The sequence below is a fragment of the Meles meles genome, chromosome 5 (assembly GCF_922984935.1).
Source record: "Meles meles chromosome 5, mMelMel3.1 paternal haplotype, whole genome shotgun sequence".
NCBI classification, from domain to species: domain Eukaryota; kingdom Metazoa; phylum Chordata; class Mammalia; order Carnivora; family Mustelidae; genus Meles; species Meles meles.
The window spans coordinates 150,209,815-150,222,770 of record NC_060070.1 but is presented as its reverse complement, the minus strand read 5'-3'; the positions used below and the strand labels follow the sequence as shown (position 1 = coordinate 150,222,770).

The window sequence follows — 12,956 nt, the reverse complement described above, 5'->3', positions numbered from 1 at the left end:
ATGAAGGGCTAGCTGGAACATAGTAGGTGCTTGATAAATGTTTATTGAATGAATGAATGAATGAATAAACAAATGACTGAATGAAGGCAGAAGACATAAGAGTATTGAGAAAGAATCCATTGACAAGTATGTATGGGTATATGAAGGAGAAATAAAAAGTGAATTTATGTATGTTCCCTGTGCAGAGATTAGAGATTACTTGTTTTCCTTTCATGATTTTCTGTGATATTCCCACTGTTGGTTTAATAGAAATATCCTCAAGTAAAGATTCAAAATTTTAAAGTCTGGAAGGACGGACACCTGGGTGGTTCAGTCAGTTAAGCATCTGACTCTTGATCTCAGCTCAGGTCATGATCTCAGGGTTAAGAGCTCAAGCCCTATGTTGGACTCCACACTGGGTTTGGAGCCCATTTCAGAAACCAAAAAGTTTACAGTCTGAAAGGAACTATACAGGGGTGCCTGGGTGGCTCAGTCAGTTGAGCATCTGACTCTTGATCTCAGCTCAGGTCATGATCTCAGGGTTAGGAGTTCAAGCCCTATGTTGGACCCCACACTGGGTATGGAGCCTATTTCAGAAACCAAAAAAGTTTACAGTCTGAAAGGAACTATACAGGGGTGCCTGGGTGGCTCAGTCGGTGAAATGTCTGCCTTCAGCTCGGGTGGTGATCCCGGGGTCTTGGTATTGAGTCCTGCCTCAGGCTCCCTGCTCAGCGGGGAGCCTGCTTTTGCCCTCTCTCTCTCTCCCTCTGTGCCTCTCTCTCACACTCCTCTCTCTGGCAAATAAATAAACAAAATCTTCTTTTAAAAAAAGGAACTATATAAAACCTACAGCACTTTTATGTTGGTCATGGAATTCTGGAATTTCATTTTGTTCATTTTCTAAATGTTCTATTCCTTTTATCATCTGAAAACATTTTTTTGTTTTTTGTTTTGTTTTGTTTTAAAGACTTTATTCATTTGACAGAGATCACAAGCAGGCAGAGAGGCAGGCAGAGAGAGAAGGGGAAGCAGGCTCCCCGCTGAGCAGAGAGCCTGATGCGGGGCTCGATCCCAGACCCTGATATCATGACCTGAGCCGAAGGCAGAGGCTTAACCCACTGAGCCACCCAGGTGCCCCCTGAAAATATTTTTTAATGAGCAATTAGTATCTTAGTCTGTTCACATTACTGTAACAGACTACCATAGACTGTGTAGTTTATAAACAACAAACATCCATTTCTCACGGTGCTAGAGGTTGGGAAGTCGAAGATCAAGGCACCGTTGACTGGTGAAGACCCACTTCCTGGCTCTTCTTGCTGTGTCTTCACATGGAAAAAAGGATGGAGGATCCTCCTGGGGTCTCTTATGGGGACACTGATCTTCCAAGCACCTCTCAAAGGCCTACCTTCAAATGCCATCACACTAAGGGTTAGGATTTCAACATACGAACTTAGGGAGACACAGACATCTAGACCATAGCACCAAGCTAGTGAGTCACCATGATAGGAGACCTACATGGTAGAGGGCCTGAGATCCCAGAGTTCATGAACCATAAAGAAAAGATCACATTAAGGAGGAGAAGAGCTCAACTATGGCGTAATTTTCATTTGCTGGAAAAAAAAAAAAAAAAAGGTCTATAGGATTTTATTTTATTTTAAGATTTTATTTATTTATTTGACAGACAGAGCTCACAAGTAGGCAGAGAGGCAGGCAGAGAGAGAGGAGGGGGGAAGCAGGCTCCCCGCTGAGCAGAGAGCCCGATATGGGGCTCGATCCCAGGACCCTGAGATCGTGACCTGAGCCGAAGGCAGAGGCTTTAACCCACTGAGCCACCCAGGCGCCCGAGATTTTATTTTTTTAAGTCCCTCTTCTGAGAGGTTGTTTTCTGACTCTGTTCATGGTTAAGAATAATTGTTTTCATCGATTAAGGTGAGACATATAGATTTCTTACGCTGCTTTCAAGTGAAAAATTAGAAGCACTGCCTATTTGTGGCATATTTTGCAAATGTACAGATAGGAAAGTGAGAGCACAAACTATCACAGTTTTGTAAATTAAAATTCTATGAAGGACTATGTAGGTAGGTGGCCTGTGATGCTCTATAGATGGCGGGCGGGGGGGGGTTGTTTGTCTCCTCAGTTGACTTGTAATCTGGTTCAGGGACACTTTGAGCTTCATCTGGTTTCATGGAGGTAGAGCCAGGCCCACGTCTAGGGCCAACCCAGACAGGTTTCTCCTTCGTAGGTGAGAGTCCCAGGTGACTAGTTCTACCAAATGGGGACAGAAGCAGAGAGAAACTTTCTGGGGGAAAAGCTATCAGCTATGGCTTACAGGTGGAAGAGTTCCCTAAAGAAGACCATGATGTTGGGTTTAATGGAGTGGGTGATAAGGGGTGTGTGTGTGTGTGTGTAGGCTGCTTGAATATATTTGGGGAGTGAGCTATTTTTGGAGTGTAAGAGATTTGAATGGCAGTTATGCCAACCCAAAGGGGGGGATTAACATGTAAGAATTCTAAAGCATGTAAAGAAAAAACTGGAAAAGTTTTTGTCTCCTTTTGAAGATAGAAGATTTGCACACAAGTGTGCACATACACACACGGTGCCAGTCCAACGCAAACTGACATGGCTTTTCTCCCATCCAAGTACTAACCAGGCCCGACCCTGCTTAGCTTCCGAGATCAGACGAGATCGGGCGCGTTCAGGGTGGTATGGCCGTAGACACATGGCTTTTCTCCAAAAACAACCCCTGCAAAGTCTAAAACAGCGTCCCTTGGTTCTCTGCCTCCGCTCCCCACTTGGTGGCCCCTCGCCTACGGGATCTCTGATCACAGACTGTGCAGGGACGCCAGGCTTGGCCTGGCACTTTCCCCCACCTTGAGGGGACCATCAAACCAGTGCTGTCTGCAGGCCCTCCTTTCCCTGCTCAGCAGGAGAATACCTGGAGAGGGGTGTGGACACCAGCCCAGCATGAGTAGGGAGGGGTTGGCCAGGAAGGAGAAGCTGTATGGGGTCAAGGCAGACAGGGTGAGACAGAGAGAAATGGGGTTCACCTCCGACTGGGGGTGTTTGGTGGCATGACTTTATCTAAAGCCCATCTGTGCCCATCGGGCAGGTGATTCTTCTTTGTCTCCATCATCCGACAAGCAGACCCTGTGAGAGCCTGCATTTTAATTTCCATCTTCCATTCCTTTCCATGGGGCCTGGTATCACTGTGGCTTTATCTGACATGACTCTCTCTCTTTGAGCTCTTTGGAAACTGTAAGTCCTGGGCAACGGAGACGATGCCCCCTTCACACTTGGATTTCTGTTAACGGGGTTCTCCCCAGCTACCCCTTTGCAAGGCGTACTGCTCCCAGTCCCGAGAAGGGACTATCAAATACCACCGCACCTGCTTCTAGCCCACAGAGGAAGGAACAGTGGCCATATGACACGCAGGTCCGCGTTATTAGAATACTTTCCACATGTGAATTCAGAAGTGGGATTTGACCGAATCGGCATTTGCGGCTTACGCTTACCTGTTAGAAGCACTTGAGCCTGGAAAAGACACTTCTGACTGAAGGCATTAAAAAAGTCACACTTGGAATGCGAAGTAACATTCCCTTTCACGCCGATGGTGGAAACGGGGGTGTGTTAACTCAGAAAGATGAGGATTTTCGTCGACCGACATGGAAGGGAGAGTTAAATAAAAACAAATCTTGAGACACCTCTTACTCAAAGATCCTCTGAGAGTCTGAAGTCAAAATACATCCTCGGGATTTTCTTCAATTGCTGGATGACTGGAATTGTGTTTTAGACGTGCATGTTCTGGGAGAAACTGGAATGTTCCACAGACACAACGCTGTGCAAAAGGTCAAGTAGGGACTTGCCAGTCTTTCCCCTCAACAGGCTAAACCGCCCGGCAGCACACAAGTCAAGCGCAGACAAGTCCGAGCCCTCAGTCCGGCCCACTGGGCAGCGCACAGCACTTCCAGTCCAGGGGAACTGGCTTCAGCCGTTCTGTGCTTGAATCTGTTTGAAGCTGCAGAAGTTTGAACGGGCCGAGAGCACAGTAAAACCGCAGGTCTCATTTCGGGAGGAATGAGGTTAATGAATGAATTGGGGCTGAATCCTCAGATCTGATGATACTCTGTCATCTCTCTCTGTGACCTTCGCTGGCCTCAGGCAGCTGGGCAGGGATCCTGCAGCTGCCCTCCCTTCACCAGCCGCGCCTGGTGGGTTTTGTGCAGGGGATAGCCAGGTGCCCTCCCTTCTCTCTGGGCAGGGGACTTCGTGACCAAAATTGAATGTGGTTCAGGAAGGAGTAAAATGTCACATGTGTGAAAAATCTGGTCGTTTTTAACGGACCCCATTGACCCCGGCAGTTTCAGTACTTATAAGGGGGAAATAGGAAATATCAGTTGTGTTTCCCATGGAGAAGTATGAGAAAGCCAAAATCAGCCATTCTGTGCTCTCAGCACAGCAGGTGCACGAGGAACTCCGGGGGAGCACAGGGTGCCTGGTCTCCTAGAGCAGCGGGAAGTACCAGTAGCCACCAGCGTTATGATAATTATTAAACACAAAAAAAGGAGGGTGCCTGGAGGGCTCAGTCGGTTAAGCGTCTGCCTTCAGCTCAGGTCATGATCTCAGGATACTGGGATAGAGTCCCGCATTGGTCTCCCTGCTCAGCGGGGAGTTTGGTTCTCCCTCTGCCCCTCCCCCTGTTTGTGCTCTCCCTCTCTCTTAAATAAATAAATAAAATCTTTAAAAAAAAATGCATGTATACAGTTTGGATAAACTCTTATAACAGGTGGTTGGTCTTCTCATGCTTTTTATGGCTTTAAGTTCTGTTAGCTAGGAGATACACATTATGTTCTCGACCGTAGGATTTGGACTTGGCGCTAGAAGTTGATATGAGAATACCCCATAATAACATCATCATATGGTTTTCCTACACCTTGGTCATTTTGTGTTAAATGCCATCAGCTTAACGTTCCAGTCATATCTCTAAGAAGCAGCTGGTAAACGGGGGCTGGTGGACCTGATCCGGCCCAGTCTGGTCTTGCAAACACGGTTTCATTAGAATGCGACCAAGCTCATCTGATTGTGTCCTCTGTGGGTATTTTCACAGTATAGTGGCAGAGCTGAGTAGTTGTATCTGAGATGGCACACTCACAATCCCTAAAAATTTACTCCCTGACCCTTTACAGAAAAAATTTGTGGGACCCTGACCTAAATTATTAAAATGTTATAAGACTGTACATACGTGTATAATCTTTGTATTTGCATAATTACAGTATCTATGCATGTAGACACGTGCAGAGGCACACACATGTAGATAAATACTCAGAACTATGTACATAAGTGTGTATGGGTACACACGCGTGGGTCTGGGTGCATTTATAATGTGTGTACATGGATGTCCGTGTACGTGCCCAGCATGCACTGAATTCCAAGTGAGCGGGAAGGAGATCTGGAATTACATCTGGGAAAAAAAAGGACCTCAGCAGCCCCTCTGCTGGACCGGTCACAGTGGCTTTCCTCCATATAGGCAGTAGGTGATGCCTGCTGCAGGTGTGGAAACTGTGCTCTTGGTCCCTTCCACTTACGAGTCTGTCCCTGGAGAAGGCATTTCTGCTCCGGTGTTTACGGGCTTCGCTGCTGGGGCAGGAGGTTGGGACAAAGGCGATGCGCGGGTTCCTCGGGGATACCCTGCCCTTCCTTCTCCCATGGGGAGACTCAGACCCCCACAAAGAGCAGAGAAGAAAAGACAGCAGCAACAGGAGATGAAGGTCGACTGTACTAAAAACACAAACAACGCAGCCTGTTGCTAGCTCATTTAGTCCGAGGAAAGACCGGTGGTATCCGTTGTAGATTAAAAGCCCCCCCAAGCCAGGTGTTCACTCGTCCGTTTACTCATCTAGAAGATGGCTAATCGAGCACTCACTATGTGTCAGGCACCAGGCTAGACTCGGGGCTTACCTGCGGACACAGGACGCAGCCCCTTCCCTTAGAGACAGTCTGGTGGGGTAGTGGAGAGTAACAGGCAGGCACAGCCCTCTGAGGAGCTGTGAGCCATTCACATCTGGGCAGCACGGGCTGCGGTGCAAACAGGAAGGACATCTGACCTCATCCTGAAGACTGAGGGGCAGGAAAGGGTTTCTGTGGGAAGCAGCTGCTGTCGACGAGTGAAGTGAAAGCAGAAGTTAGCCAGGCTTTAAGACCGCAGGCTCTAAGGACCTCTCAGCAGGAGAAGCGAGGGGTGGATGGACTGGAGCTGAGCCAGACCACAGTCCTGGGACAACACCAATGGCTCTGGACGGCTGGAGCTGAGGTCATGCAGGGACTGGAGGCCAGGCAGACCACAGTACTAGGCACACAGCGATGGCTATGAATGGTGGTGCAGAAGAAGTGAACACAAGCTCAACAGTCAGGAAACACATGTTCCTATAAAGTCCTGTGTTACCCTGTCTGGTTGCTTGCTTTTGTCAACTTCCATGAGACTCCAGGCACAGTGCACGTGGGGCTGATTAGAATTCTCATCATACAGTAACACAGGATCATATAACAACAACAGATAGCCTGTCTGTCTTGTACAGCAAGGATTTTTTTTTTTTTTTGCCCATAATTTAACTGACAGATGAGACCAGAAAAATAAGTAGGAATCAGGTAGTGCAAGTTATTCTGAAAAATGCTAAGGAGTCTGGACATTGTTCTGAGGCCATGAAAAACCAATGCAAGGCTCTACGTGAAGGAATGAAGAGATCAGGTATTTGGTTTAGAAAATAGCACTAGCAGGACTGAGGGTAGATCTGGGATGTGAGATCTGTCGTCGAAACATCTGGACTTCTACAAACGTACCAGTTAAGGCAGGTGTTACTTTATAGAAATGATTCACGGGGCGCCCGGGTGGCTCCGTCGGTTCAATGTCCGACTCTTGTAGATGACTCTGTGTTTCGGCTCAGGTCAGGATCTCAGGTTGTGAGATGGAGCCCTGCATGGGGCTCTGTGCTGTGGAGCCTGCTGGAGATTCTCCCTTTCTGGCTGACCCACCCCCTCCCCTTAAATACATAAAATCTTTTTTTTTAAATGACTCACAATACAAAGCCCATGTAAGCAAGAAATATGTTTGTAAACACGGTGCATTGGTCCGTACGTCTGATGGTGAACATGGGCCCAACTGTTCAAACAAGCTACTGTGTTTTTGTAAGGGATCATTTGTTTTGTTGCGATTCACAACGAATTACCTCAGCAAGGTCATGAACACACCAGAGTATGGATTGCAGAGAAAATAGTTTTCTATCCAATATATAAGAAAGCAAACAGGTAGAGGAAGTTACAAAAAAAAAAAAAAATTAAAGGAGACAAAGACTTGGCAGCTAGGAGGGAAGGCTAATTTCCATCTGAAAACCCTTCCCTAATGCTTCCTTCTTCACCTGAAATACTTCTGCTCTACGAAGAATTTTTCCAATTGCTCCAAAGCTTTCAATCTTTACCTTTCCAGACCTTTTAGTAGCCCTGAGAACTAAGCATCCATGAGAACCACGCGGCAGGTTTCAAAGTGATTTTGGGATTAAGTCTGTCTGGGATGGGACCCAGGGTACAGATTTCTGTCAAGCTCCCAGGTGGTGCTGATGTCCAGGAACCAGGGTTTCACTTGGAGAACCATTGCTCTAGACCTTTTCCTGGGCATACAGTTTATGTACATGCCTTATGAAAATGCAGCACCTACATCAAAATCAGTGTTTCCCTCCAGGGGAGGACTGTAACCCCAGGGAACCGTTGGTCCTATCTGGAGGCATTCTTGGATGTTATAAATGCTGGCGACGGGGGTATTGATTGACAATAACATCTAGTGGGGACAGCTCAAGATGCTTTTAAAGGTCCTATGATGCCCAGCACGACAAAGAATTATCTAACCCGAAACGCCACTGTTGCGCAGCTGTGATCTAAACCATACAATTTCGATGCCATCTTAGCCCATTTGCAATCGATTCTTGCAAATGTACAGATTGCAGTGTCTTGGTGGCAAGCATTAGGTCTAATCTAGAGATTCTGAGGCTCCTCCTCCCTCAGAAACAAACAGCACACCCCCCCCCCCACCTCCAAGTGCCCAGCATGGTCCTTGCTATCGTGCTCAAGCAGGAGCAGCTTTTTAAAAGCAGCTGTTCAAGGTTGTTTGAAGGACTAGTTCACAGCTCAGAGCCCCATATGTTTGAATCACCTGGGGGGTCTACACCGCACAGGCCTGCATCCCACCAGCAGAGAATCTGATTTACTTGTTTTGTGCTGTGGTCTGCTTAGTGGAAGTTGTGTAAGCTCCAAATTTAATCTAGTGTGTAGCCAGGGTCGAAGACCATCAGAATCCAACCTTGCTAGTGACCCAGCAATTTCAACTCTGAGAGTGGGAGGGGACATTCATAGCCTCTTGGCCATGTACGTGATGACACCTGACGCCAGCCTCCTATTCCCAGACAGGCTGGACCCATCAGATACCACTAACGGAGCAAGCAGTTGGGTGGCACCTGTGAGTTGTGCACTGGGCAATACGCTAAGAACGAGAAGTTGGAGAAGTTGGAGGGCTCTGCCTTGCAGGGGGAGGTCCCCTATGCACAGTCCAGTCCGGCTGAGACAGAAGTACAGGAGAAGTTTCAGGGTCACACGGGAGAAGGATGACGAGGAAAGAGGTGGCTTTGCTCTTCGCTGGGACACTGGGGGAGTTGGGGAAGGGGTTCCCAGGGAAGGCGACCTCTGAGCCGGGCGTTGAAAGTGGACGGTGTCATCTGGGAATGTCAAGTACGTCAGCATGGCTGGGCTGTCCGGTATGAAAGGAAACAGAAACATTGGTGTGAAGGGGAGGAAGGTGGCCCCGAGCTGGGGAGTCAGTGCGGCATTTCCCAGAGGCCTCGCCCTCGGGGTGGGGCCACACAGACAAGAGGGAGCCAGTGATGGTTCTGAAGCAGAGATGTGATGTGAGGAGGTTAGCTCACGTGATCACACACAACCCCATCCTACCTCCGAGCTGTGTTAGCTCACTCTCTTTGGGCACAGAGTCGAGTGGATGACAAGCTCGACAAAGGGCTGGATCAGACTTTTAGGGTTGGGGGCTTCCTGGACCAGTCCTGGCTGTTGAGGGCTCTCCTCCCATGGCCACCGGTGCACAGGCTCCTTGCCCTACCACGCACGCCCCAGAAGAGATTCTCTCTGTGGGGCTCTTCTCTTCCTTCGTCATGGACCCATTTGGAGAATTCTTTGCCTCTCCAGCAGCCACAGCCAACACCAGGGAGGGCCTCCATGCACTCCCAGATGGAGCGGGGAGACAGACATAGAGGACAGACAAACAGCAAAGCCAGGAGACCTGCTAAGGCTTGGATCCCGCCCTCCAGCACAAACCCTTGCAATAAAAAGAAAGTGATACACGCAAGGGAGCAAGGAACCTGGATATTCACAGACAGCTTTGGCCTAATTCTCAGCTCTGCCACACAAATCACTAATTTCTTTCTGTTAAAACTGAAGCATGCGAGACGGGGTTGCAGCCCGAGTAGCTGGAGGGGACCATGGCCAACTGTGAACGCACCTTCATTGCCATCAAGCCTGATGGGGTCCAGCGCAGCCTTGTGGGAGAAATCATCAAGCGTTCTGAGCAAAAGGGATTCCGCCTCGTTGCTATGAAATTAATTCAGGCTTCTGAAGACCTTCTCAAGGAGCACTACATCGACCTGAAGGACCGTCCCTTCTTTGCCGGCTTGGTCAAGTACATGCAGTCAGGGCCCGTGGTTGCCATGGTCTGGGAGGGCCTGAATGTGGTGAAGACAGGCCGAGTATTGCTCGGGGAGACCAACCCTGCAGACTCCAAGCCTGGGACCATCCGTGGGGACTTCTGCATCCAAGTTGGCAGGAACATTATCCACAGCAGCGACTCCGTGGAGAGTGCGGAGAAGGAGATTGGCTTGTGGTTCCAGCCTGAAGAGCTGGTGGATTACAAGAGCTGTGCTCAGAGCTGGATCTACGAGTGACCGGAGAGCAGACCTCCATGCTTTGTTCATTCCGTTCCCTCTCCCTTCCCTGAGCAGGGGGCCAGGCTCTCACAAATTCACTTAATTTTGAGAACTTCCTTCTAACCTGGAGGGCATCTCCTGGAGCTGGGTGTGCTCACTGTACAGTGTTATGTGCTGCCGTCAAATTAAAATATTTCATCCCAAAAAAAAAAAAACTGAAGCATGCATTAAAGCAAACTCAAAGTAGCATCTTATACCTTCAAAGTCAGCCAAAAAATAATGGCAGTATTCACTGATGATAAAAATTATGGTGAAATGAATTTATTCATTTATTCCTGGAGGCATGGTACATTTATGGAATCCTTTCCTTTTTTTTTTTTTTTTAAAGATTTTATTTTTTTATTTGACAGAGATCACAACTAGGCAGAGAGGCAGGCAGAGAGTGAGAGGGGGAAGCAGGCCACCTGCTGAGCAGAGAGCCAGATGCAGGGCTCGATCCCAGGACCCTGGGATCATGACCTGAGCCGAAGGCAGAGGCTTTAACCCACTGAGCCACCCAGGCGCCCCTGGAATCCTTTCCTTTTTTAAGGTTTAATTTATGTTGGAGAGAGACAGCACACACATCTGAGCAAGCAGGAACAGGGGAAAGGGCAGAGGAAGAGGGAGAAGCTGACTCCCTGCTGAATGGGAAGCCCAATGTGGGACTTGATCCCAGAACCCTGGGATCATGGCCTGAGCAGAAGGCAGACACTTAACCAACTGACCCACCCCCCGGCATCCCTATATAATGCTTCTGAAAAGCAGTTTTGCAAGATGATTTAAAAGCCATCAACATATTCATAGCCTTTGGGGTGCCTGGGTGGCCCAAAGGGTTAAGCCTCTGCCTTCGGCTCAGGTCATGATCCCAGGGTCCTGGAATCCAGCCCTGCATAGGACTCTCTGCTTGGCAGGGAGGCTGCTTCCTCCTCATTCTCTCTGCCTACTTGTGATCTGTGTCTGTCAAATAAATAAATAAAAGCTTAAAAAAAATTCATAGCCTTTAACACAGTATTGATAAAAATCAAGAGCTAAATGCACAAAGATGCTTCTTTGAGCATTGACTGTAACATCAAATGACTAAAAACAATCTAAATCCTCAATAATAAAATAGCTGAAATTATGAAATATTAAATATGACACATAAATGAGATAACCTACTACGGAGAATAAGAAATTAAGTAGAAACAAAATAATCAACTAGGATGATATTCAGCTACAAGTAACAAGTTAAATACAGTGGCTCAAATAGAAGAAATCCAGTGTTACTGTTGGTTCAAGGTTAACACCTCTGTTATTCTCCAGAGCTTTCCCCCTTGGTCACAGGATGGCTGAGAAATCTCCGCCATCTTGTCTATGATCATTGCAGGAAGAAGGAGTGAGAGGATACTCTTTTTATGATGAAAATGAGAATGTTCGCAGAAGCACCCCCACCGGGCATTCTTTATGTCTTTTTGGCCCAAACTGGGTGACAGATCATCCCTCTGTGATGCTGTAAGGGAAAATGGGGAACAGGATGACCACAACTGGTTTACCACTGTCTGGGCCTGAGCCCATTGCCACATCGGAGGCAAGATCAGGGTTTTATTAACAAGAAAGAAGGGGGAAATAGATATTTAGGGGAGAAGTGACAGTCTTCCTCAAAATCAAATGATATGAACCCTTTGGTGACAACTGCGCAAATTGTGTGCCTTCGAACAAGGGTTGGCCAGAAAGAAAGATGCAAAAGAAAAAGTATGTTCACATATTGGATTATGCATGTTTTTCCTAAATGTTCTATGACATTGTTAATCTAATTTCTAAAGGAAGCAATGTATTGTAGAGTTAAAGATTGGCATTACTGCGAAAGAGTAGTGGCTTTCTTTATGCAATGGCCACTTCACCAAGTTTGGGTTCAACTCTCAAAACTCGTAAATGATTCCTTATTCGGTGGTTATTTTTTTCAAACTGAAAATAGTGGTGAATTTGTATGGCTAATCATATCTGCCCTCCAGATCCTCTTTTTGCCACTGTGCCATATTAACATCAAACCCTCCATTCGTAAGTGTTCTGTTCTCACTGAACAAGATGGCAGTCATACCCTTGGCTGAACACCTGTCTTGTTCCCGCATGTCAGAAGCATGTAAGTGAGGGTGCCTGTCGGACTTGCAGAAGGCGAAGCAAGTTCCTGAGAGCTGTTTAAGCAGAAGCTGGCTGGTCTCCGGCCAAGAGTTTCGAAGAGAAATTCTTGCTTTCGGTGAGGTATTGGCTAAGTGGCTGCGAGGATTTCTTCCAACTCGCAGTCCTCATTATTTTGAGCTAGAGTTGATGTTACTTGTCTAAATAGAAATTCCAGATGGTTAATCTCCCTCCAATATCTCAGAATGGTTATAAAAATCAATTTGACAACTTCCAGTCCGATTCAACAAGTTGAGAAGTAGTTTGCTGAGTCTATGGGGACCTGAAGGGTCCTTCTCCCTGCAGCTCCCCACCTCACCCCACCAGCAGCCATTTTTCTTCTCTGCTTCCTATTCCCACCCAGCAAAACTTCCCTACTTCCTTCCCCTGAGAGTCCCACTTTCTTCTGTGTAATACCTAGCTAATGTGCCAACAACAAATCTGTACTTAAGTGTCCCCTATTTTGGATCCCTGTGTACATTTCAACGGTGGACTGTCTTCCAGAAACACAATAGTGGGAAACACAATACTCCATGAGGAAGGGAGCAGAAGCATTATGGCTTCTTCATCATCTGACTTCTCACCCTTCCAAACAGTCATTGTTTTAAAATTACGATCTTTCATCCATCAATCCGGATTTAGAAGATCTGTCAGCCAGCGTTTCTCCTGGTGGCCTCCACAGGGTTGGGCAGACGGTGCCTTCTTTAGCAAGGATATAGCTTCCTAGAAAGAGCACAGTTTCTACCATTGTCCATGAAAGCCAAGGAGTTCACAGCTGTATGTCACCATTTATCTTCCTGCTTCTCCCACTGA

At 47.3% G+C, this 12,956-nt stretch overlaps 2 protein-coding genes across 6 annotated transcripts in view; both read left to right on the top strand.

The window, feature by feature from the left end:
- The window catches only part of RIPOR2 (RHO family interacting cell polarization regulator 2), a 226,434-nt gene that overhangs the window by 47,504 nt on the left and 165,974 nt on the right, over positions 1–12,956 (top strand). The gene's annotated exons all lie outside the window — the stretch shown is intronic.
- Positions 9,466–10,149, top strand: LOC123941418 (nucleoside diphosphate kinase A-like). The gene has a single exon (XM_046004533.1). The coding sequence runs from the start codon at positions 9,510–9,512 to the stop codon at positions 9,966–9,968; it is 459 nt and encodes a 152-aa protein (XP_045860489.1). The 5' UTR covers positions 9,466–9,509; the 3' UTR covers positions 9,969–10,149.